The sequence below is a fragment of the Erpetoichthys calabaricus genome, chromosome 1 (assembly GCF_900747795.2).
Source record: "Erpetoichthys calabaricus chromosome 1, fErpCal1.3, whole genome shotgun sequence".
NCBI classification, from domain to species: Eukaryota; Metazoa; Chordata; class Cladistia; order Polypteriformes; family Polypteridae; genus Erpetoichthys; species Erpetoichthys calabaricus.
Genome location: NC_041394.2, coordinates 38,200,544 through 38,223,768, shown reverse-complemented (window position 1 = coordinate 38,223,768; position 23,225 = coordinate 38,200,544). Strand labels below are relative to the sequence as shown.

Below are 23,225 nucleotides of genomic sequence, written 5' to 3'. Positions count from 1 at the left end.
TTTGCATGTTCTCCCCGTGTCTGTGTGGGTTTCCTCCCACATTCCAAAGACATGCAGGTTAGGTGGATTGGCAATTCTAAATTGGCCCTAGTGTGTGCTTGGTGTGTGGGTGTGTTTGTGTGTGTCCTGCGGTGGGTTGGCACCCTGCCCGGGATTGTTTCCTGCCTTGTGTCCTGTGTTGGCTGGGATTGGCTCCAGCAGACCCCCGTGACCCTGTGTTTGGATTCAGCGGGTTGGAAAATGGATGGATGGATGGATGTTTTATCCACTTTATGCATCAGCCATTGTGGACTTATTAAATTTGCAGTCCCTTAGACAGTGAATTATCAGTCATTTAAAGGAGGCTGAGCACAGAGCTCTGATTGGTGTCTGTGGCAGAGCTGGCATAGAATTACACAAAGTCAGATCCTCTAGTGCAGGGGTGGCAAACTCCAGTCTGGAGTGCCGCAGTGGCTGCAGGTTTTCATTCTAATCATCTTCTTCATTAGTTTTTGCTGCTAATTAACCTATTTTGCCTTAATTTTAATAAACTTGATTCAGGCCCCTTAGTTGTTTTTTTTTCTTTAATTAGCTGCCAAACAATAATGAGACACAAAACAAGGTGCCACAAGACCAGGGGCCTCATGTATAACGCCGTGCGTAGAACTCACACTATAACATGGCGTAAGCACAAAAGCGGGAATGTGCGTGTACACAGAAAAATCCAGATGCAGGAATCTGTGCGCACGCATACTTCCACGTTCTTCCACTACATAAATCCCGATTTGCGTGAAAAGTAACGCACGTGCACGCGCCTTCTGTCCCGCCCCAACTCCTCCTAGAATTACGCCTCTTTGAATATGCAAATCAATATAAATAGCCTTCTGTGAAAAGACAATGGGAAAAGCACAGGGGAAAATATAAGAATTTCAGCGAATACCAAGTGGAGGCAAAGGAAAAACATACTATTTGTTGGTTTAAACAGTGGTATAATCAACAAAAGAAAGTTGATCGAGTGACAGAGTGTCGGAAAAACTCGAAAGATCAAATTCACAAAGTCGCACAGTGCCCGAAATAAAAAAGAAATCACATATCAAAGTCGCTGTGAAAAGGCAAGTCGTAGCCCACCGTCTGAGTGTCATATGAAAGCTTATTAGGGTACAAACAAAAAACATAGGCACACAGTGGGGAAAAAGCACGAAATGTCAACTTTAATCTCGAAATTTCCACTTTAATCATGTAGTTTATTTTGCCATTAAAGTAGAACATCATAAACTTCATCTTAAAATCGTTTATTTTACTAGTTTCTCAAGTAGCATGTTAAATGCTTTTTTCTGTGTTTGATCTTCTATGTGCTCTATGTGTGTGAATCACTACGTGCTTCCGTTCTTTCTCTTTCTCCGACAGGACACAGAATGCATTACATTCGAGATATTACAGCTCTCTGAATAATTAAAATACTGAGATGTATACGTGATATCATTTTCATGATGATAGGAATGAAAGCATGTTATTAAACATGGGAACACGGTGGCGCAGTGATTGTTCATATCTCACGCAAGAGGCTTGCTGCACCATGTGTGACCTTCGATGAAATAATTTATTACAGAAGTACTGTCTCTTTCAAACGTACTAACCTCCAATTCCTGTCCATACTTTTCTTTCTCCAATCGCCACACAATCAGCTCTGTAATAGACGTTAAGCCATTTGTAAGCTTAGAACGCCGATTCTTCAAAACTTTTAAGGAACATTGAAATATCTTCATAGTACATGTTTAATTATTCTATTCGTCTATCCTTCCAGTGTCGCGTCAGCACCAGCAAGAATACAGCGCAAGGCAGGAGCTATCCTTGAACTAGCTATACGCTGCGGCACCGTGTCCTCACATGTTTAATTATTAGCAATACAGATTATTTAAATGAAGTTAAAGTTTTATCTGTATACTATAAGCAACATATTTTGCTGCATTTCATCTTAAAAATGATATTGTCATCATACGCGCTTTATAAAGTAGCGCAGGTTGTGCAATATTATAACTGTAGTGCAAGTTTACAGTGAGGTGATTGAGTGCGTTTATAGTTCTTGGGATGAAACTGTTTCTGAAACGCGAGGTCCGTACAGGAAAGGCTTTGACGCTTTTTGCCGTGGTTGAGGTAGTGTGTACTTGAAACTGTATACCGATAATTCTCTTTCCGATCATCTGCTGCTGTGATTCACACTCAGATACAGTGATATAAATACTCCAAGTGGTGCAGTAAGAGTAATATGGAAAAAGATGATCCGCAGTGGCAACCCTTAACGGGAACAGCAAAAAGAAGAACAAGATGCAGTGAGCGTAACAACGCTAAAGCAGTTATGGTATTTGGAATACTATGGCTATTCCCTGGCCCATTATATTGCAGCAGGTTAATTACAATCAGATGCATTACACTAATAAACAATATGCAGTTAATTTCAGTGTATTTATAAAGCCGTGTCAGGAATGTGGAGCTAAGAAAGAAAGGATGAGCACACAGGAACAGTAGTTTGACCATTCTGTGGACCATTATATTGTTACAGGTTAATTACAATCAGATGCATTAAATTTATGAACGATATTTCGGTTAATTTCAGTGTATTTGATAAAGCCGCCGCCGTGGATGTGGATCTAAGAAAGGGTAACCACACAGGAACAGTAGCACTGTTTTAACACTGGGTGCCGCCAGTCTGCAAAACCGGGCGGATAAATTGCGTACGCCAAGGAATGAGTTACCGTGGAAATGTGCGTGGCTTTACGCCAAGTTTAGGTTTTATACATCGCGATGTGAGCGTGGAAAGGTTCGTACGCAACATTTCTGTGCGTAAGCACCGTTTATACATGAGGCCCCAGCTCACCCGTGTCCATCACATAATATCTGACAGTAAAGAAAGGTGAAGGTCTCAGTAAGGTTGATCTCTCAGGTCACCAAAACATTTTGACAATGTTCTTAGAAAAAACAGAAAATCAACAGTTATGGAAATGTCTTCTGTGTCAGAATGAGAGCAGCAACAAGCCATAGAATTAAATAACGAGTTTAATTAACAGCAAGAATTGGCTTCTCATTAAGAAACTGGTTGGAGTGAAATTAGTTGGAGTTTGAAGCCCCAATTTAGCTGGTCAACCGTTGACTTGTTTCACATTTGATTTCTGTTTGGCTGTCATTTAACGAAGAAAATAATTAATTCAGAGCACTGAATCCTTAAAAACAGGGCTATTAAAATTAAGGGAAAAAGAAGTTAATTAGCAGTGAAAACTGGTCACTGATTAGGAAAAGAGTTAGAATGCCACCCCTGCTCTAGTGGTTTAATAAGCCAAGTCTTTAACTCTAATGGAGTCCAGGAGGGCTCAGGAGTGTTATAAACTGAGACAGCAATGGAAAAACTAAAAACGATTAAAGAGAATTTGTAAAATCAATAAAATGTCTGAGTTCTTATATGAAGACGTTGCAGACAGAGGATCAAAGATTAGACTTGGAAGTGCACTGAAGGCCTGACCAGGAATCCTAAACCTCGAATGGGTCGTTGAGGTCAAGGGAAGGCTGCCATGGAATATATCACCCAGTTTCCTGACTGTTTTTCAGGTCTTTGCTGTAGATTATGGGTATTGATGGACAGGAACTACAAGCAATTCAGGAAATGGTTTTCTTGGAGGCAGAGTAGCTCTATTGTTGAGAATTTGAACCTGAGGCCATGTTCAATTAATTTCAGCTAGATAACAACTAATAGTAGTATACGGTATTATAGTTTAATAAATTCATATTTATGGAGGTATTATGGAAGCAAACATATAATCAAAATATTTGTGTGGCTGTTTAAGAAGCGTAGTACACAGTTCTACTTGGTCATGAAGGAAGAATTCAAAGTGAAACACATTAGTGAATGATTAAGCGTAGCCAGCAAGGATGTGTGTGTGTGTGCTCTCCCACACTTACACGTATGTACAATGGAAACTTGTGTGTGCTTTGTAACTCTTCAAATGTGATGCTAAGTTACATTATAGCCCAAACATTCATCCATCCATTATCAGACCCATAAGGTTTGTACATGACTATGTTTAACCAACACTTATATATTGAAAAAAGATCAATGCTTAATTCTAAATATAAACTGGAACCTGCAAAAGCTTATAACTGTGTAGTTCATCTCCATTCATCCATTTTCTTAACCTCTTTTCTTAATTACCGGACTGTGGGAAACCTTAATCTATGACAGCAGGATTGGGCGCAAGGCAGAAAATAAACCTGGACATGATGGCCGTTAATCCTAGACAACAGTCAAGTACACTCACAAGCTAACTCTCACCAGAATTCTATTAGTTTATTGCACATCCCTTTAAGATGTTGAAGAAGGTCAGAGTACTTTGACAAAACCGTGCTGACTCAGAAACAATGTGCAGATTCCATTGATATTAACTAATTTGGGGTTTTATAGCTCCGAGCCAGCTAAACTAACCATTGTGCTCCCACAGCCACATTAAATAGGTGTCTTATTTCTGAAAATGCAGATCTGACTTAGGTACAGGTTTCAGCTCTAGGAACACAACTGTTATAAATGTTCAGGACAACCACACTTCAGGAAAGACCAAAAAGTAAGTTAACATGGTAGCATTTTTCATTTATGTTAATTAGTTTCTACTTTGGTTATGACGTATTTGAACAAATCCATATCCAAATATGTGACAGTTCTGTATTTAGTGAGTGGTATCATCTATTCTTGCATTTTGCCTTGTAGTTTGTACTGCTGTATTGTATCAATGTATATAAGCAGCTCCAAATCTACCAAGTCAAATTACTGTACATTAAGTATTGCTGAATAAAAGTGATTCTGACTCTGAGGTGGCAATGATAGGTTGGCCATCTAGCTGTGTGAAGGGGATTACTTGTGTTCTGTTTTGTGTGTTGTTTTTATCCCATTTTTTGACACCCATTGCACTCTCTAAATCATCTTTCCCAAGATTTTTTCCATTTTTTTTCCCTACAAGGGTTTTTTTGGATTTTTTTTCTTGTTTTCTAAGGGAGTCAAGGCTGGGTCTAAAAACAGGGCCTATTAAAGCCCATTGAGGAATTTCTTGTGTGATTTTGGGCTATACAAGAAATAAATTATTGCTTTTGTACCCACATAGGCGAATAGGGATTTTCTTTTTTTGGTGTGTATGGCGCCACTAGTGTTTTTTTCAGCGTAAGGCACTCTTGTTTCTTTTGCCTAAGCAACTAAAATTCATATTAGGGAACTGTATTTGGTTGGAAACATCTTTCAGAAGAAGTATTAACTGATTTTAAAACAATTATGCATATATATCATTGCTATGTGATACAGTATCTACCAAATAATGCAAAAAGTACATGACACATATTTCACCTACTGTACTCCCATCTTCACCTTGTCAGATAAGCAAACCAGCACCATGGTGCAATGTCAGAGGCTTCGCCTCAGGTGCTGACATCCTAGGTTCATACCCCCTAAGAGGTGTACACCTGAAGAGCATCAATAAGGGCGAAACACGTGTCGTGTACCTTTTGTATTATCTGACAGATACTGTATCACATATCTATGAGCTGCTTCTCACAACTGAGAGGATGTGGAGGATGTCTGTCAACTAGCTGACCAAGCACAAACATTCCCTGGTAGGTAACCATCTAAATAATCAGATTATAATTCAGAACTTCAGAATGATCCTTAGAAGACAGCCAACATTTGTTCCTCTTCAGGTTCTCAAGAACCCACCTCATTCTGATGTTATTTATGGTTCTCAGAATACTATTCTCCCATTACATCACTTCCTGTCTACTAAATATATATAGCAGCCAGTTTGTTTTCTCTCCAGTTCTGTTTTGAGCTCATATCTGTAAACTCTAACCCAACTTTAATTCAAGTATATGGGGTGGAACCTCAAACCTTTAACATTGTTTTGTACATTCGTTTATAATATTTAAGAGGGATGTTCAAAAAGTTTCCACATTTTTATATATTTGTTGGAAACGGTGAAGGTGGGAGGAGTAGTAATTGGGCATTAAAATTTTGGTACGACGCTGGGAGAAATGCATCACAAACGAAGGTGACTATGTAGAAAAATGATGTCAATTGTTTTTGAAATTCTTAATAGACAGAGTTAAAAAAAAGTGCGGAAACTTTTTGAATGTCCCTTGTATATTATACCAAAAAAAAAAAAAAAAAAATATATATATATATATATATATATATATATATATATATATATATATATATATATATATATATATGAGGTGAGACACAAAAATAACCAGACCGAGCTTGAGGCTTTCCTGGAAAACCATCTGGAGGTGAATCATAGAACTATATCACCTCCTACACACCCTCTCAAACCGCCGACCAGCTAGGTATATCCTGTGAATAGCCCAGTCAGTATTTGCACAACAATCGATACACGAGTTGCCGCTATAATGTTGTGTGAAAAAAGCAAACAGCGAGTCAAGACAACACAACGCTCCTGCGCACAATACTTTTTCCGTAAAGCAGTTTTTGACTGACAAAACATTCCTGTCTTCGATCATCCTCCCTATTCGCCCGATTTAGCTCCCTGTAATTTTTACTTGTTCCCGAAAATCAAAAGTGACCTGAAAGGAACATATTTTCCTTCAATGGATGAAGTGAAGAAAGAAACGGCAAGCCTGTTGAAGAGCCTCAAGCAAGAAGACTTCCAGCACTGTTTCAATCAATGGAAGATACGCATGGAGCGGTGTAGAGTTTGGGAGGGGGGGTATATAGAAGGTGATAATGATTACAATGCTGTAATTCATCAATAAATATATATTTTTTACCAATCCGGTTATTTTTGTGTCTCACCTTGTATATATATATATATATATATATATATATATATATATATATATATATATATATATATATATATATATATATATATATATATATAGTGATATATGGCCGGCCATTCATCCCGGCCAATACCCGCAGGCCGCCAGGTGGAGCCCTCCCTGCAGCATGGAGGTGCCCCGAATGCCAGCAGGAAATTATGGTCATTAGACTTTTCCTTTGCAGCCCTGCTGGATACTATGGGGGCCGCTAGAAGGCGCTGCAGGGAGGAGCAGCGACTATTTGCCTTACACCCCGGAAGTACGTCCGAGTCACATGGACAAGAGGAATGACGTGCTTCCGGGATGAAGAAGAACAGTTTTTATATAACCAGGAAGTGTTCCTAGTCACATGGACAGAGAGAGCGAAACACTTCCGGGTCAAGGACTATAAAAGGACTGTGGGAAATCCCAGACGTCGAGCTGAGCTGGGTGGAAGGGTGGCAACGCGTCTGGAAGAGTGGAGGATTATTGAAGTGATTATTGTTATTGTATATGAGTATTGTGGAGAGGAGGGTGCTTTGTGCACTGTGTAGTTCAAATAAAAACAATATTTGGACTTTTACCTGGTGTCTGGCGTTTGATCGGAGGGTTCAAGAGGACGACAGCGCCCTCTATCTGTTATATATATACACACAGTATATATATATATATATATATATATATATATATATATATATATATATATATATATATATATATATATAATAAATAAATGTAATATACATAATTAAAAAATACTGTATGCATCTTTTATACACTAGCATTCAAAAGTTTGAACATACACAAAAATTGATAGCACTTTGAGCTGCATCATTTGTATGAAAATGTGCTATATAAATAAATGTTGCTGTTGTTGTTGATACCTTTTTTTTCAAGATATCATTAAATTTATTTAAAACACAGGGAAGACATTACTAGTGTTTCTAATGGCTACTGCTGTTTGAAATGATTTTTAATTCATCATTCACATGTAACTGCAAAGTCCTACTTTCAGCAGAAATTCCTTCAGTGCCCTAATAATGAACTTCCTTAGCTTATCCTTAATTTGTACATGTTTAAATGCTTAGCGGTTATGAGATTAATTTTTGCAGTAGCATCGCTGGAACATTCCTTTCAATAAAGCAAGTAAATGGTCTCACTTTGTGTTGCAAGATACTAGCATTCATAAAGCTGAAATCTGGGTTCAGAATTAACCAAAATGACACAGATTTCTCTAAAAGCACAGACGATTGTTGTTTTTCAAAATGAAGGTTACTCCATGTCGCAGACTGCCAAGAAGTTAAAGATTTCATACAAAGGCGCCTACTACTGCTTTAGAAGTTCAAGGTGAGCTGGACCTAACCAGGACAGAAAAAGATGGGGAAGGAGCAGATAGGCAACTGCATAAGAGGATAAGGACATCAGAGTCTGTCATTTGAGAAACAAACATCTTACAGGTCCTCAGTTGGCTTCTTCCTTAAATTTACATCAAATACCAGTGTCATCTGCAACAGTAATGTGTGAATAATAAATTAAAAATAAGTCATTTCAAGCAGTAATAGCCATTAGTCCATTAGAATTGAATTCACTGTATTTTTAAATCAATTTAATGGTTCCTTGATAAAAATGGAATCAAATTCTATCCAAAAAGTGGACATTTCTGGGTGATTCCAAACTGTTGAACACTTAGGTACTGTATATATGGGGTTCAACAGTATCACATTTACATGCCTTTCTGTTATTCCTGCTAGATTACTAATACTATACCTAAAGCTCAAATCTAGGTTAAAAAATTACCAAAATGAAACACCTTTCTGAATAGTAATTACTATTTTGTGATGGGATCTTAGAAAAAAGTGCAGGAATAAAGTGAAGTGAATTCAATTTGTAATATCAAAATGGCTGTGTATGGCTAGTTGGACTGGCAGAGTGTAACTTCCCAAATCAACTTGGTGCTCCGATGTCCTCTTACCTGATTGATCTCATTTGCTCTCCCTTCCTGTCATTTTCAAGGACAATTTTGGAGGTGGTGACACTCACTTCCTTCCCATTCACAACAAATTTCCGGGTCTTCTTCACAGTTTTCCTGTGTATTGTCCCCTCCTGTAAGACAAAGATAAAAAGATATCCCATATCTGTGCCTGATATCAATTTATAATTTGAATGAAGCAAATTGCAAAATGGCAAAAGAATGAATGGATGGGTTTAATGTTGAGGTAGGACCTGAAAGTTGTGTTACAAGATGCTCTGCAGAGAGACCTTGTCATCTGAAGAAAGCAAAGATGAAATGGATCACCCATGTGGCCTAAAGTGGATTTAATTGTCATTCTTATTTCGATAATACAAGCAGCAGTAGGCACAAGGTAGAATCAAGTTTCAAAACTGAGATGAGGAAGCCTGCACAGTGGGATACATAGAGTGCACTAGTTAGTTTGGCATGGTGCTTAGGGTACTAGAATGGGTGGGCAGTGTCGGTCCTGGAGGGCCACAGTGGCTGCAGGTTTTTGTTCCAACCCATTTTCTTAATCAGAAGTCAATTATTGCTGATTAAGCACTTATTGCTCAAGGGACATTTTGATGCTTCATTTAAGGTTCCCCACCCTTATTTGTTTATTTTAATCTTAAACAGCTGCATTCAGTGTTTTAATGGCTCCTTATTAGCAATAAGATGCAAATGATAAAGGAGCATGCAGTTCTCCATTTAACTTGTTTCCATTTACACCTGTGTGGATTCATTATGAACTATTTAGTTTAATAAAACACTTAAGAGAAAAATGTGACAGACTGAAAATTATCCATTTTAGGCTTCAAATCATTTGGATGATATCCTTGGAAAGGATAAAAAATCGACTATATATGAACACAACATTGCAGACTAACAATCCATAAAATTAAATAACGTCTGAGATTGGCAAGGATTGGTTTCTAATTAAGCAATTGGGTTGAAATGAAAACGTGTAGCCACTGCGGCTCACCAGGACTGACATTGCCCTCCACTTCCTAAAATGACCAGCAAATCACAAATGTATGGAGTGGTGGTTGAGAGAGCCAGATTGATTTTCTCTTATTGTGTTGATCAGATCTTTGAGATAAGCATTCATCCATCAGCACTTTATATATTCCCCAAAATGTGGTACCCTACCCTGCAGCCCCTTCCTCCATCAATACATATATCAATTTTCCAACTATCCTCATCCAATGCAAGGTTGCAGGGAGCCAGAGCATATTCCAGCATCAACAAGAAACATTCTGGAGCCAATTCTGGACAGGGTCTCAAGTCCACCCCATGTCTAAAACTACCTTAAATATTTTGATTGTCAAAAAAAAAAAAAATGGAAAGAAATGTAATCAGATTAGGAACTTTGTCACAAATGCTTCAGCTATTTGAGACATGAAGATGTACTCACCCCCTCAGACACTGCTTCAGATACTGCTGTTTTCTGGAAAAGGTAACAGAAATATCATTAAGAAAAGATGAATGAGCACATTTACTGAGGCCATCTCTGTGGTAAAGCCTGCACTGAAGACCCCCGATACTGTGTATATGAAAAAGGTTTCAGCTGGAGGGTGAGCATGAAGCCAGAGGCGGAGGTGAGGAAGGAAAAGGAAGGAAATTGACACAGAACTTTTTTTTGTGTTAGGTAGGCTAAAAGTGGAAGTTAATTTTTTATTTTTGTCTATTATTTGTTACTTTGTTTCTCTCCAAATTTCCCCCATCCTTATATCAAGAATTTCTTTGATAAATCTTCTATTTTTTTTATAATTTTTGATTCTCTGGAGTTTTTCTGGATTCTTTGATGTCAAGAACCCCCCTACAATTTATGGTAGAAACAGTAGATACACTATACAAATAGATACAACTCACATTAAACTCACAAAAAAGTTAAGATATCAAAGTAAATAACTAAAATGATAAAAGGTGTAAGAGACAGCCAGCAGCTCAACCCGGCTGGGATTCCTCGAGAATGGAAAGAAGGGGAAGGCAGCTACTTTAGGACACTGCCTCCCCCAAGACACTAAATGGCAGCTCCGCTGGAGTATAGCGGTGCCCCGGATTCCCACAGGGCATCCTGGGACTTGGAGTTCACTATCCCAGCCATGTTGGGTGCCATAGGTGCCACCACGGGGTACTGTGGAAGGACCGGGGGAGTCGTTCTTCCTTTATAGCCTGGAAGTACTAGGAAGTCACGAGGACGGGAGCCCCGAAGCACTTCCGGGCTGATTAAAGAACTTTAATTCTCTGTCTGACCTGGAAGTGCTGACAAGCCACGTGGATGGAAGAGCAGAAGCACTTCCAGGTCAAGGACTATTTAAAGGACTGCTGAAGACCCAGCATAGAGCCAGAGTCGGGTGGAGGTGGACAAAGCTTGCTGGGAGGTGTGGAGGAGAAAATAGAGAGAGAGAGATTTGTGTTTTGTGCTTATTTACTTGCCTGTTTACTGTGGCTGTGGTGCTGTGGGAGAAGAAAAGAATTAAAAATACTTCTTTGTGTTTATAACCTGTGTCCTATGCATCTGTCTGTTAGGTTTAAAGGGGTAACAGCGCCCCTAGCGTCCACAAAGGATTAAATTCACTAGTTTTGTCAGTGCTTACATGTTTCCCAGCTATGCCACAGTTTCATAAAATGATGTTCCAGGCGTTTAATTTTAAAAGTATTACCTTCAAATACAGCCCGGATTCATCTGTCATGGGCCCAGGGAAGTGTCCATTTTCATCAAGGCCCTTTTGTCCTGCTACTTTCCCTCCTGATTCAGTGCTGCAGTGGGATCCTTCTGGGTCCAAATGACCATTTTCAGTGAACCTTTCTTGAAGCTCTTTGTTTTTCTCTTCTTCCTCTGGTTGAACTTCATTCTCCATGTTGACTGGAGCCTGACAGACAAAATTCACTCTTTTAACCAGCGTCTCTCCCTTTCCAGACTTATCTTCTAGGCAAGTTTCTTGTATCTCTGCATGCTCCTCCTCTTGAGCCTCCTTTACTTTCAGGGGACTTCTGTCTGTATTTACTTTAACATTTAAAATGTCAGCAGGATCACATGTGTCTATCAGTTCTGTGATATCATTTTCAGTACTTTTGGTTACTTTGGAGACGTTTGGAGGTTCAGTCATGCTCTTTGAGCTATCCTTTGTTTCCTCATTATCTTCCTCCTCCTGATGATTGCTTTTCTTAAACTTTTTCCGGGTGACCGTGCTCTCTGGCACAGACTCAACCTCCATTTCCCTTTTACGAATGCTTATCTTTGCTGGTGTGACTGCCTCCTCTGATGTCTGTCCTCTCTGCACTACCAAACCTGTGCTATACCAAATTGCCTTCATTTTACTCATTTCACCCTTTGCTCCCAAGTCAGGTTGGCTCTGCTGTCTAGACACTGTCATCAGAGCTTTATCTCTTTGACTGAGTGTCAAGTCCAGGTAAGACAGTCTGTTCAGTGTCCAGATTAAATCATGCTTTGCAAAAGAAATGTCTGGCAGAGACAATGGTTCCTCTTTATCGTTGTCCACACTGGAAGATCTGTCTGAATGAGAAATGGATTGGTCCTCAGCAGTGAAGCTTCCTTCATGGATGTCAGTGACCTCCCCAATAGGACAGCTACTCTGTGGTAGTCCTTCTTCTTGAACCACCATCGAGGGATCTTCCATTGCTGACCTTGGGGTTTCCTCTGTGCTTTCTCCATTGGTTGATTGGGATAAAGAAATTGAATTTTCTTTGACTTCTGTCTGTAGCACATGGTCATTGGCCTCAGAATTAAGGTCATCTGTCTTATTATTTGTTTGTGTCTCTTTACTCTCTGTTTCTGAGCTTTCATCTTTTGAGACCTGATCAGGTAATTGCATTGTGCAGCTCATTAATCCATCTGTATGGCCAGGTCTTAACTCTGCTGTTATTTCTTCTGAAGTGGTTATGGTGGCCTCCTCTGGTGTCTCTGGCAGTAAAGCTTTGCAGCTTTGTTCTTGGTCGGACAACTTAATAGTGGCCTTACAAATGTCTGGGTATTGGCCATTGTTTTCTTTCATTTTGAGGACATCAGCCTCTATTGTACAGGTCAATTCTTCAGCAGCATGTGCTTTCCAGTAGTAAGATTTGCATTTCTGCCTTCTTCCGGAAGACTTTCGCAGGAAGGATATGGGATCTGAACGCCGCCACAGCTTCTTTAAACTTGCCAATGGAAGGCCAGTTTCTTGCGGAGTCGTATTGCTCTCCTTTAAGCTGGGCTCATTTTTTTCTTCTTGCTGTTTTGTCTGATCTGTTTCAGCTGTGTCAAGGAGTACTAAATGTTTGGCCTCTATATCTGTACATGTGCAACCAGCATCAGATGGGTTGGTAATTGTCCCAGTTTCTTGGATTTTTGGGCCTTCCTGCACCTCCAGGACCATTTCAACATTCACAGCATCTTTACTAAACTCTGATTTTTGCTGGTCTGCCATCTCTGTTAAGGATTCTTCATGACTTTCATCTCTGAGGTCAGCGACACAAGGCTCACAGTTGGAAGTGATCTAGTTTTAAGCCAATAGTGAGATAAAAAAATCCTGAGTTACGTAGATTTACTTTTATTGTAAATATTTTATATCATTTTCTGGCCTCAGAAATCTAAGTATATATTTAAATAAACTGTTACTTTGTTGTGTCCTTATATTCAAAAAATATTCAAAATGTAACAGTAATCTGTCAATATACAGTTTTGTTTTTTTTACCATAATACAATATACCATTTTCACAGATTACTTGTCAAGATCTGAGGTGAATATTTTTGTGCACTTTTTCCATTTTTACCCCATTATGTTTTGGTGCTCACAGCATTATTGTCACCATTATAATTATTTGTATGCATGGATTCCAACAGGCAACATCACAGTCAACGTTTTATTTAAAGCTGGTGGCAAGAAGAACATATTGTGAAGGAATTTCTCCTATTGCAAAGAAAGAAAGAAAGAAAGAAAGAAAGAAAGAAAGAAAGAAAGAAAGAAAGAAAGAAAGAAAGAAAGAAAGAAAGCTGTTTTTACAGAGTAAGATATTACAGGAATTAGAATTGATTACATTAAAGGGAAATTTACTTTGATTTTTTGTGTAATTTAAAAGCAAAAATAAAAAAATGTGCCTTGTGAAATAAGAGCAAAGGAACATGTTAATATTAAGGTGGACCAAAAAGGAAAGGAAAATGTTAAATGAAAAAGAACAAAAGAAACACTTGTTTATTTGCTATGGAATGAACAAATGGCAGCTTTTGTGCTTAGTGTGGAAAAGAGTTAAAGAAATCTTCAGAGTCTGGAGAAAACTACAATGCTTTTCATTGTGAATAAAACTGATGTCCCATTATGTGACTACTTATTGGTTGTGTATGTCAAATTTGCTGACTGATGATCTAGTCACCCAACCACATCAGTTTACATGACTGTCAGGTTTAGTAACTGTTCTTCTTTTATTTCGCCTTATACAATTTCTTGTATTAGGAATTTTATTTCGCCTTATACAATTTCTTGTATTAGGAATTTGTTAGTTTTCGCATACCCCTTGGGGTCAGAGCGCAGGGTCAGCCATTGTACAGCGTCCCTGGAGCAATTGAAGGTTAAGGGCATTGCTCAAGGGCCCAGCAGAGTAGAATTTCTTTTTGGCATTGACAGGGATTCGAACTGGCAACCTTCGGGATACCATCGCAGATCCTTAGCCTCAGAGCCACCGCTCCACTGACCTTCCAGCACAGTCGTGCTCACCTCTTTTTGTGATAGACAATAGCACCCTATCTTTTGTAGAAGGCGGTGGACAAAGGGTTAACAGGTTTGGGGAACTCAGTCAAAATCTCTTTTTCTTTCTTTTTCTCTTTGTAAAACACGAAACATCAGACAGACTTCTCTTCTATTTGCAAGATCTAAAACTTCCATGTTCCTTATTACTCGTCACTGTCTTACTTGTACTTCTAGATGAGTATTCATTGTTTGTCAGGTCTCACGGACATAGAGCCCACCTCCACTAAAGAGCGTGTCGTGGACTAGTTGGACTGACTTGCTGGGCATGTCACATCACATGATTGGCTTTCATGGGATTAGACCATCGACTGCCTCAAACTCACTACGATTATATGAATGAAGGCAATGAGTGAAAAGTCGTCCAGCGTAACATGGCTCTAAGTTTGAAAGAAATACTTTAGTTCTTGGGAGAAAAGATTTCTGACATTGGGACGCTCATGTGTGTGCTTCATAGGAAGGTTTAAGCAGATAAGTCATATGGAAATCTACAGCAGGTGTGAGACTAAGGCATATGCACCACAGAGAGAACAGGGTCTGAGGAGCACAGTGGTTTGAGTACACAATTTGCTCAGATGTGAAGCATCCATGAAATCTGGCATGGGTGATACTGTGTCTAAAGGGATTTAGGATCAAGCGTTTGGAAGGGTTTGTGTAAACAAATTAGGAACATTTACTTGGATCTTGACTGTCCGATGTTCTCGCTTGAAGTGTTTAGGTCTCCACAAAGGTAATGCACTGACTCTGACCTTTGGCTGCTCTGATTAAACATTTAGCAGCCTTTAATTTTGAAATAAGGTGCTGGCTGCCATCATTTTCTGCAACATTCAACATTATTTTTCTTATAGATAAACGTCTATGCATGGAAGTGTGTGTGTGTGTCTGTATGTCTGGCCCGGAAGTGCGATGCTACAGCAAGAAGCTCAAAGAGCTGGAAAGGCGGCCACAAGTTAACGAGTTGGAAGAAGAAAGAAGTGTAAGGCTACAGCATGAAGCTGAAAGAAATCGACTCCGTTGCCAAAGTGAAACCGCCGACAAAAGACAAACTCGCTTAGCTGCTAATGCACAAGCAAGGCGAGAACATCGTCAAAACAAAACCTTCGAGGAGAGAGAAACTTGCTTAGCTGCTGATAGACAAGGGGAGAGAGCACGTCCGCAAAACGAAACCGCAGACTTTTTACAGCATGGGCTTACACAGCTAGTATATTAGAATTTTTAGATTCTGTTTGGCATTTATTTAGATTTATATTTTCCCTCTTTTGCTAATGCTATGGTCATAAGGCCTTGCTTGTGATGATATTAATATTCTTGCAGTTTCATCAGTTGCTTTTGTTGGGAACATACTGATAACAGTGTGTGGCATCCCTCTGACTGTTTTACAAAGGAACAAGCATCTCATAAGCAAATTATCTGAACTTTGCTAGAAACAAATGACTTTACCACAACAATATACTAATTTTGATTTTAGGCTATTCATAGATGTTGTTTTGTTTTGCCCTTTTATTTACAAAAATCAATTCCTGTTTTAAGTGTGCCATCCCTTCCAACTAATAGACGCTGATTGTGTTTAATCTTCTTAAACTCTCGGACAATCACAGTAAAACACCTTCAGAGAGTCCTCCTCTGCAGTTTTCTTTGAAACCAGGTTATTTAATAGACTCAAACAAAATAAACAATTCACCAGTCATTAAGTAAAATTATGTTTTTCAACCAGTTGTATTCCTACATTTTTAAATATGTACAGTAAACCCTTACTCCCATTAACAGAGCTAGATTTTTCCGTGAATAATTCAATTATGTGGCCATGTAAATCCATGTTAAGGATTTTGTAGTCTGTGCATGTCTGTTACACTTTATCAGCCTGCACATGTGTTACGTTTGCACATGTTTTTAGAAGCCACAGATAGAAGTGTCCACAAAATACATTTTCAGAGGCAAATATTCACATTATTACTTCTCCTGTCTGAAATAATCTGTCTCAGTATTTCAGAAATCGTTACATTTATGTTGAAGAGCTGAACATACATGTGCTAAGATCAGCAACACAATCTCAAGAGAAGTAGGGGAACACGTTAAATGTAATGTGCATTAAGCAGGCCTATCACATTTTAAAGTAACGAGTAACCTAACGCATATCTCACTGAAGTAAAAATACTTGTGTTATTATTATCCCTGCAGCACTGGGTGCAAGTCAAGAAGCACACGTACCACCGGGAATATGCAGGGCTCAGTCACACAGCCAAGCAGAGAAGAGATTGCTGCATACAACCCAGTAATAGAAACTTAATAAATTAGCAATTTGATTAAACATATTTATAGAAGTCAAGAAAATGATCACAGGCATAATGCACATTTATGGATTCACAGTGACTGATAAGATAGATAGATAGATAGATAGATAGATAGATAGATAGATAGATAGATAGATAGATAGATAGATAGATAGATAGATAGATAGATAGATAGATAGATAGATAGATAGATAGATAGATAGATAGATAGATACTTTATTAATCCCAAGGGGAAATTCATATACTCCAGCGGCATACTGATAAAGACAATATTAAATTAAAGAGTGATAACAATGCAGGTATACAGACAGACAGTATGTTTGTATAATGTTAATGATAATTACGTTTAACTCTTTTTTTGTACTCTTTTGTTGGAGCGTGTTGCCAAACGAGAGCTCCAGAAGATTACTTAACCATGTAAATATGTGTTTTTAAGAAACCAGGTTTCAGCCTTAACTAGGTTATTCAGCTTACTTTGATTATATGTGTGCATGTAAAGGCACTGACTGTTACTATCATTTAAAGACAAACGATTGACTACTCTGCTCATCCTCATTCTTTTCAAGAGCTGTGATGGCATACCACTTGCATCATTTTAGTTGATTCCTAGAGATTTTCTCCCATGCTATGAACAACTGCTTTAGGTGAAACCTGGTGTGAAGGATAGTTTGCCCATGTAATAATAATAATAATAATAATAATAATAATAATAATAATAATAATAACTATTTATATAGCACCGTATCATATATTTACATGCAACTCAAGGTACTTTAAACAGATTAATCAACAAAAACAAAGATATACCACATTTACTTGGATTATTTTCAATAATTAATACTATGATAATTTCTAATAAATGAAGTGCTCAACACTGTACTGTCCTGGAATTAAAAAGCATAGTTTTTAAGTAGATTATCAGAATATAAGACATAGTCAAAATACACAGTAGGATCGTAAACAGGAAACTGAGCAGTACTTTCAGAGGAACAAAAAATCGTTAAGCAGAAATCAAAATCAAACAGGAACAAGCTGAAGCCACTAACAAAAAGGAGATCAGAGGTTAAGTAAACACTAAATGCTTCTAGGGGATATAGCCACACACTTGGATAGAAAATGGCCCTTTTAAGTTCTTTTTGTAATGAACATTGAGGTTGTGATCTGCATGACCACATCAATAACAACCGACTAGCATCATCACAACTATGTCGCTAAATGGCATCTAAAAACTAACAGTAAAATTAAGCGTTAAGAAATACATTTCAAAAATGTTAAACAGAAATAAATGCCTTTGAGAAGGGGAAAATGCTAATTAATAAGATGAAGAAAATGAATGAATGAAGCCATCTCACAGTAAACACAGGTCAGGCATGTTAATACATACAAGGGTATCATCCGCCTCTTCCTCACACTGCTCCTCTTCTTCAAATTCTTCCATCACCTCAGCTTTGGCCTCAGCAATGAGCTCTAGGAGAGGTCCATTCCCATTCACACTGGACACAAAGGAGTGTTCCAGCAGCTGCTTGGCTGTCCACCTCAAGTCTGCGTTCTTCTGAAGTACTTTCTTCAGGAAGTCTTTGAAATCTGCAGACCTGCAGGTCAAGAAGAACACAACAAGAATTCAGCAAACAGAAAAGAAGCTTTTATCAATGTGTCAACTCTGCACCTCTTATTTATTCTTTGTCTGTTTTTTCTTGTCACTGAATATACATTATAATGTTATGAAAAGTTTGGATGAAGATGTGTGTTTGGAAATATCTTCGAGAAAAGAATATTAATGGATAACGAGCACCAAAATGTGTACAGCACAAGGAGTAAGGATTTATATGTTTAATGTTGATGGCTTTGTATGGGAGTTTGTGGGACTTTGAAGGTCATTTTAAGTCAGACATGGAGTCGGTTCACTGAAGTCAGGATGGGGTTTTTGTCTTTTAATTGCTTCGAAGACAACTGTTAAATACTGAATTGCAGGGAAGGATGGCATGTTGAGAAATGACATGGAAATTGTATGTAAATAATATCAAATTTGTTTTATTTTATTTCCATTCAGATTTCCTTTTTTTTTGTTTATGCTTCTCTTGTTGAGTGTTTTGAGTCTGAAATCACTGATTTCCTTGACTTAGTAGGGTTTGTTAGGGATCTTGGCAGACTTGTATGCATGGTGTATGAATTTATCTGATCTTTGGTAAGAGAAAAGTTGAAATCTACAAGAGAATGATTTTCTTCAGTAACTTATTTACTTATATCATTTACTTGATTTTGGACTATAGCAACACTAGAGTTTTGTTATGGTATTTAATACTTACTATTGATTTCTCCTCCTTGATATCCTAATAATGCCTAAGGTTTTATTCTTTTTCTCCTTAAGGTTCTTAGCTAATCTCCATTATTCTAAATTATACCACTTTAGACTGCTGTTTGTTATGGCCAGATCTAAATTGTGGCAGGAAAATGAAAAATTATTATTATTCACATCTAAGGACACACCTTTTACTATCTATCGGCACCCAGTCTGTTTATTACCTATGGCCATGTCTTTCACGCAAATCAGTATTTTGGCAATCAATGGTTCCAAATATCCCCAAGACCTCTGCTATTTAGAATTGTTGTAGTGTGAAAGTTTGTCCATAAATTGATATATTTTTTTGCCTTTATTTGTAAGTCAGACAAAGCAAATGCAATATTAGTGTTTTATTTCATTGATATGCTTTCATGTTTAATCCAAGAGTCTTTAGGACTGACTCAGAGAGTGAATTTTCAGGGAAGTGATTAAACCAGTTTGGCAAGTGATTCTCTGCAGGACTCTCTCAATCCACCTCCACAGGAAAGCCAAACTACCTAGCTGGCAAACTTCACTCAGCAAATGGTTTTTGGGGGAAGGTATAAAAATAAGCCAGTAAATGGGTGATGTGTCACACCAGAATTCTATTGGTCTAAAGTTGGCTGTTTGGTTTTGAATCAGAAGCCATTCTGTTTCATGATGCACTATGGGCCGTAGGATTTGAATAGAAAATGTATAATTGTGCCTGCTTTGCCTTTCCCTCTCTCTCACACCGTCACGATGAAGGAACATCTCACACACTTGGACTGAACAGAAGACCACAATGAAAAAACAACTCGGCAGCCATATTGAGATAGGCATGCAGCCTGTCCTGAAGAAAGCCATTAAATGATGACTTAACTAGAGACATTTAAATCTGTAGCTGTGGAACAACTTGATGGACTTCATTTCCCAGCTGCCCCCAAAGGGTATTGCCCTCATTGGATGTCTGCAATAGGTACAGGGGTTGCTTGGGACAAAAAGAGCTGGCGGGAACTCTAAAAGAGAGCCAGCTAAACAGAGAAGGAGCATCGTTGTTTTTTGTCATCACTGCTGCCATTTGTCTGTGTGGATATTATGTGGTTGTCCTGCATTACTGTTGTTTTGGTTTTAATTTTTGTCTCATGCCCATCAGCATCGTCTTCGTCAGAAGGCGCGCTCCCACGAATCTCAATACAAAATGCTTCAGAAACTGTAGGACAAGCTTTATATTCACCTCTACAGTTCACAGGATCTGCCCCCTCTCCCCCCACGCCAGCTTCATTTGCATCCATTATGTGGGACTGATTCATGGATATTGTTGTAGGTGTTTTTTGTTGTGCGTTGTATTTGTTATCGCCAAAGGGAAAGGAGAGGGTTTTCTGAATTTTGTTTGTTTATATTTGGTTTCCATTTAATGTATTATTCATTCATTTATTTGATTTAGTGGATTTGTGTCTCTGTCTGTGAGTGAGTGTGGGTTGGGCCAAGGATGGGTGTGTTCCTGTAATCCCCACCAAAAAAAAAAATAAATCACCGTCCCATTGATGGTCTAAATATGAGCATCACCAGACCGCTACAAAGTAACTAACAAGTGTGCCACCTGAAGCTATACATCAGCATTTATCAGGTTGTATGGTTGCCAATATCCAAATGTACTTTGCTTATTGTTATTATTTTACAAATGTTATCAATAATATATAATTAAAAGTTGTAACTTAACTCCTGCTTGTGTTTTACTCTATGTAATTACCTGAGGTTACAGATGTAGAAGGCAAGGTGTGCAGAAGCTATAAAGTTCAATACCTTATAAACAGTGGTATCTCTATGGGATTTGAGGCATTCTGACAAAGACTACACAATAAAAAATACAAAAGAGGAAAGCAGAGTAATGTAGAACTTTACCAAGATAAAACAAGAATAGAGCCCAATTTCAAGTCTATTGCTATACTCGCTTCTCTCCTTTCTTGTTTTTTTCACCTTGTTCTTCATTTAGGTTTTTCTTATTTGTAAACTGGCTTTCACTCTTAGTATAAACCTGACCTCAGGGCTAAAGGTTCTTCAATCACTGCTTGCTGTCAAGTGAACTGCTGTTCCAGCAAACTTTCCTGACTAGAAATTGAAATAGGAAGCACTGCTTCTGGGCAGTTCTCGGGCATTTCAGGGATATCCAGATGGTACAAATTGTGACAAAGATATGGATCACTTGGGTGGGAGAAAGCAGCATTGCTCCCCTTGGATACTGGAGGATAAGCAAACCAGCAGATACCAAAGTGAGATGTGAAGATCATTAGGAAAGATTAAAAGGATTGATTAGCCAATAAAATACTACATGTAGCCATACTGCGATAGGAGAAATTACTAAACTGTCCTGGAGATGCTGCTTTCTCTGGATAACTGAAGGCTCTGAGTGAATGAACACCTATAGTAGAGCCCATAGATAGATAGATAGATAGATAGATAGATAGATAGATAGATAGATAGATAGATAGATAGATAGATAGATAGATAGATAGATAGATAGATAGATAGATAGATAGATAGATAGATAGATAGATAGATAGGCTTGACCAGAAATGCATTTGAGACAGTGTTTAAAGTCACCATAAATCCAAAGGTTCATGAGACTTCATTTGCAAGGAAAGAAGAGGCAGGTTTCTTAAACTTGGTGTTCTGAAGCACAAAATGTCTTAAAATTACCTCAAAATGCCTACTAGGGGAGGGAAAGCCATCATAACCCTGCTAGTCATGAAAGGGCAAACACAGGATCTTCATCAATAAAAGATTAATTTTCAGCACAAATGCTCTGTGACAAAATTAAGTTTAGATGGGAACAAAAGGCAAAATGAGTTGTCTGAAAAAACAATGCAATCCAAGACAAAGAAGTTCCAAGACACAAATACCAACTGTGGTCGAAACACTGAGCACAGAGGTCAAAATCCAGAAAATCAATAATCAAAAAGAAGCAATAAATCACCAGAAAAATCACTATTGCTGGCAGATGCAAATGAACCGCAATGGACTATGGGTTTTCCCGACCTTTATAGGCCATGAGAGTGATAATCAGACGACTCTGCCTCTTGGGGAACCACCACAAAACACATTAAACATAGCAGAAGATACATAGACACATAGAAATTAAATGATTAACAATCTTAACATTAACAAAATAATCAAACATGAACCAAAAAGAGGCATTTGAACCCCAGCCGCTAGAGACCTGGCTGAAACATGACAGTAGGGGCTCAGCTTGTCATGAATCTGGAATATGACAGATGTTTGCTTACTTTTTTTTTTCTCCTTTAAAATTTTTTTCTATTTGTTTAGATTTTTATGTAATCTTTGTGGTATGGGAGTTTATCATATTACTTTAATTTTGAGAGTTGTTTTTTATTAAGGATGTAATATTTCAATATGTATCATTTGCCATCTTGGGTTACAGATGTACAACACTGTTTTGAGTTTCAGTGGTTAGGGAGTGAGGATGGGTTCCCAGGATTGTCTAAGTGTTTGGACTATATAAAAGTCATAGTGAAAGAGTTTAGCAAGTATTATTGAATTTACAACATTTGGAGATATTCCTGACAATGATTCTTTGGGTTTCATTTGGCTTTGGTGTACATATCTTTTGCTCTTCCATGTTTTCACTTTTGCCAGTTGTGTGACTTCATTTTAGGTTGTGTCTGTCTTCTGGTCCTGTACACATCTTCCCATTGTCTTCCTTGGCAGTCAGTACATGACTATTGTAAGGAAGAGACATCAGTGCCTTGTGGTACTTTGAAGGAAGCCAGTGGGTGAAACACTCCATCTAACAGATCAACCCTTGTTAAAGTAAGCCTAGAAAACCAGCAGGGTTTTTTTTTGTTTAATGCATTTTATTGGTCCTTTGTTTCATCCTTTGCTTATCGTTCACTTAGTTTGAGTTATTTAATAAAAGGAATATTTTTATATGATAGCCTTCTTGGCATCATTCTAGACAAGAGGTTCATTATTCAAGGTAGGGCTGACAGCAGAGAAAATTTAACTCATTTTAGTTGGCAATGGAGGAAGTCATTTATTTACCCATGTCG

General features: G+C 38.1%; 1 protein-coding gene across 1 annotated transcript in view; it reads right to left on the bottom strand.

The window, feature by feature from the left end:
- Positions 1-23,225, bottom strand: part of LOC114648827 (serine/threonine-protein kinase 10-like) — a 109,855-nt gene that overhangs the window by 33,734 nt on the left and 52,896 nt on the right. Inside the window, exons 7-10 of the mRNA XM_028798098.2 lie at positions 18,241-18,448; positions 11,488-13,320; positions 10,236-10,268; positions 8,801-8,931 (exon numbers count right to left, since the gene is read on the bottom strand). Of these exons, the coding sequence (XP_028653931.2) occupies positions 8,801-8,931; positions 10,236-10,268; positions 11,488-13,320; positions 18,241-18,448 (2,205 nt within the window). The remainder of the gene's footprint in view (positions 1-8,800; positions 8,932-10,235; positions 10,269-11,487; positions 13,321-18,240; positions 18,449-23,225) is intronic.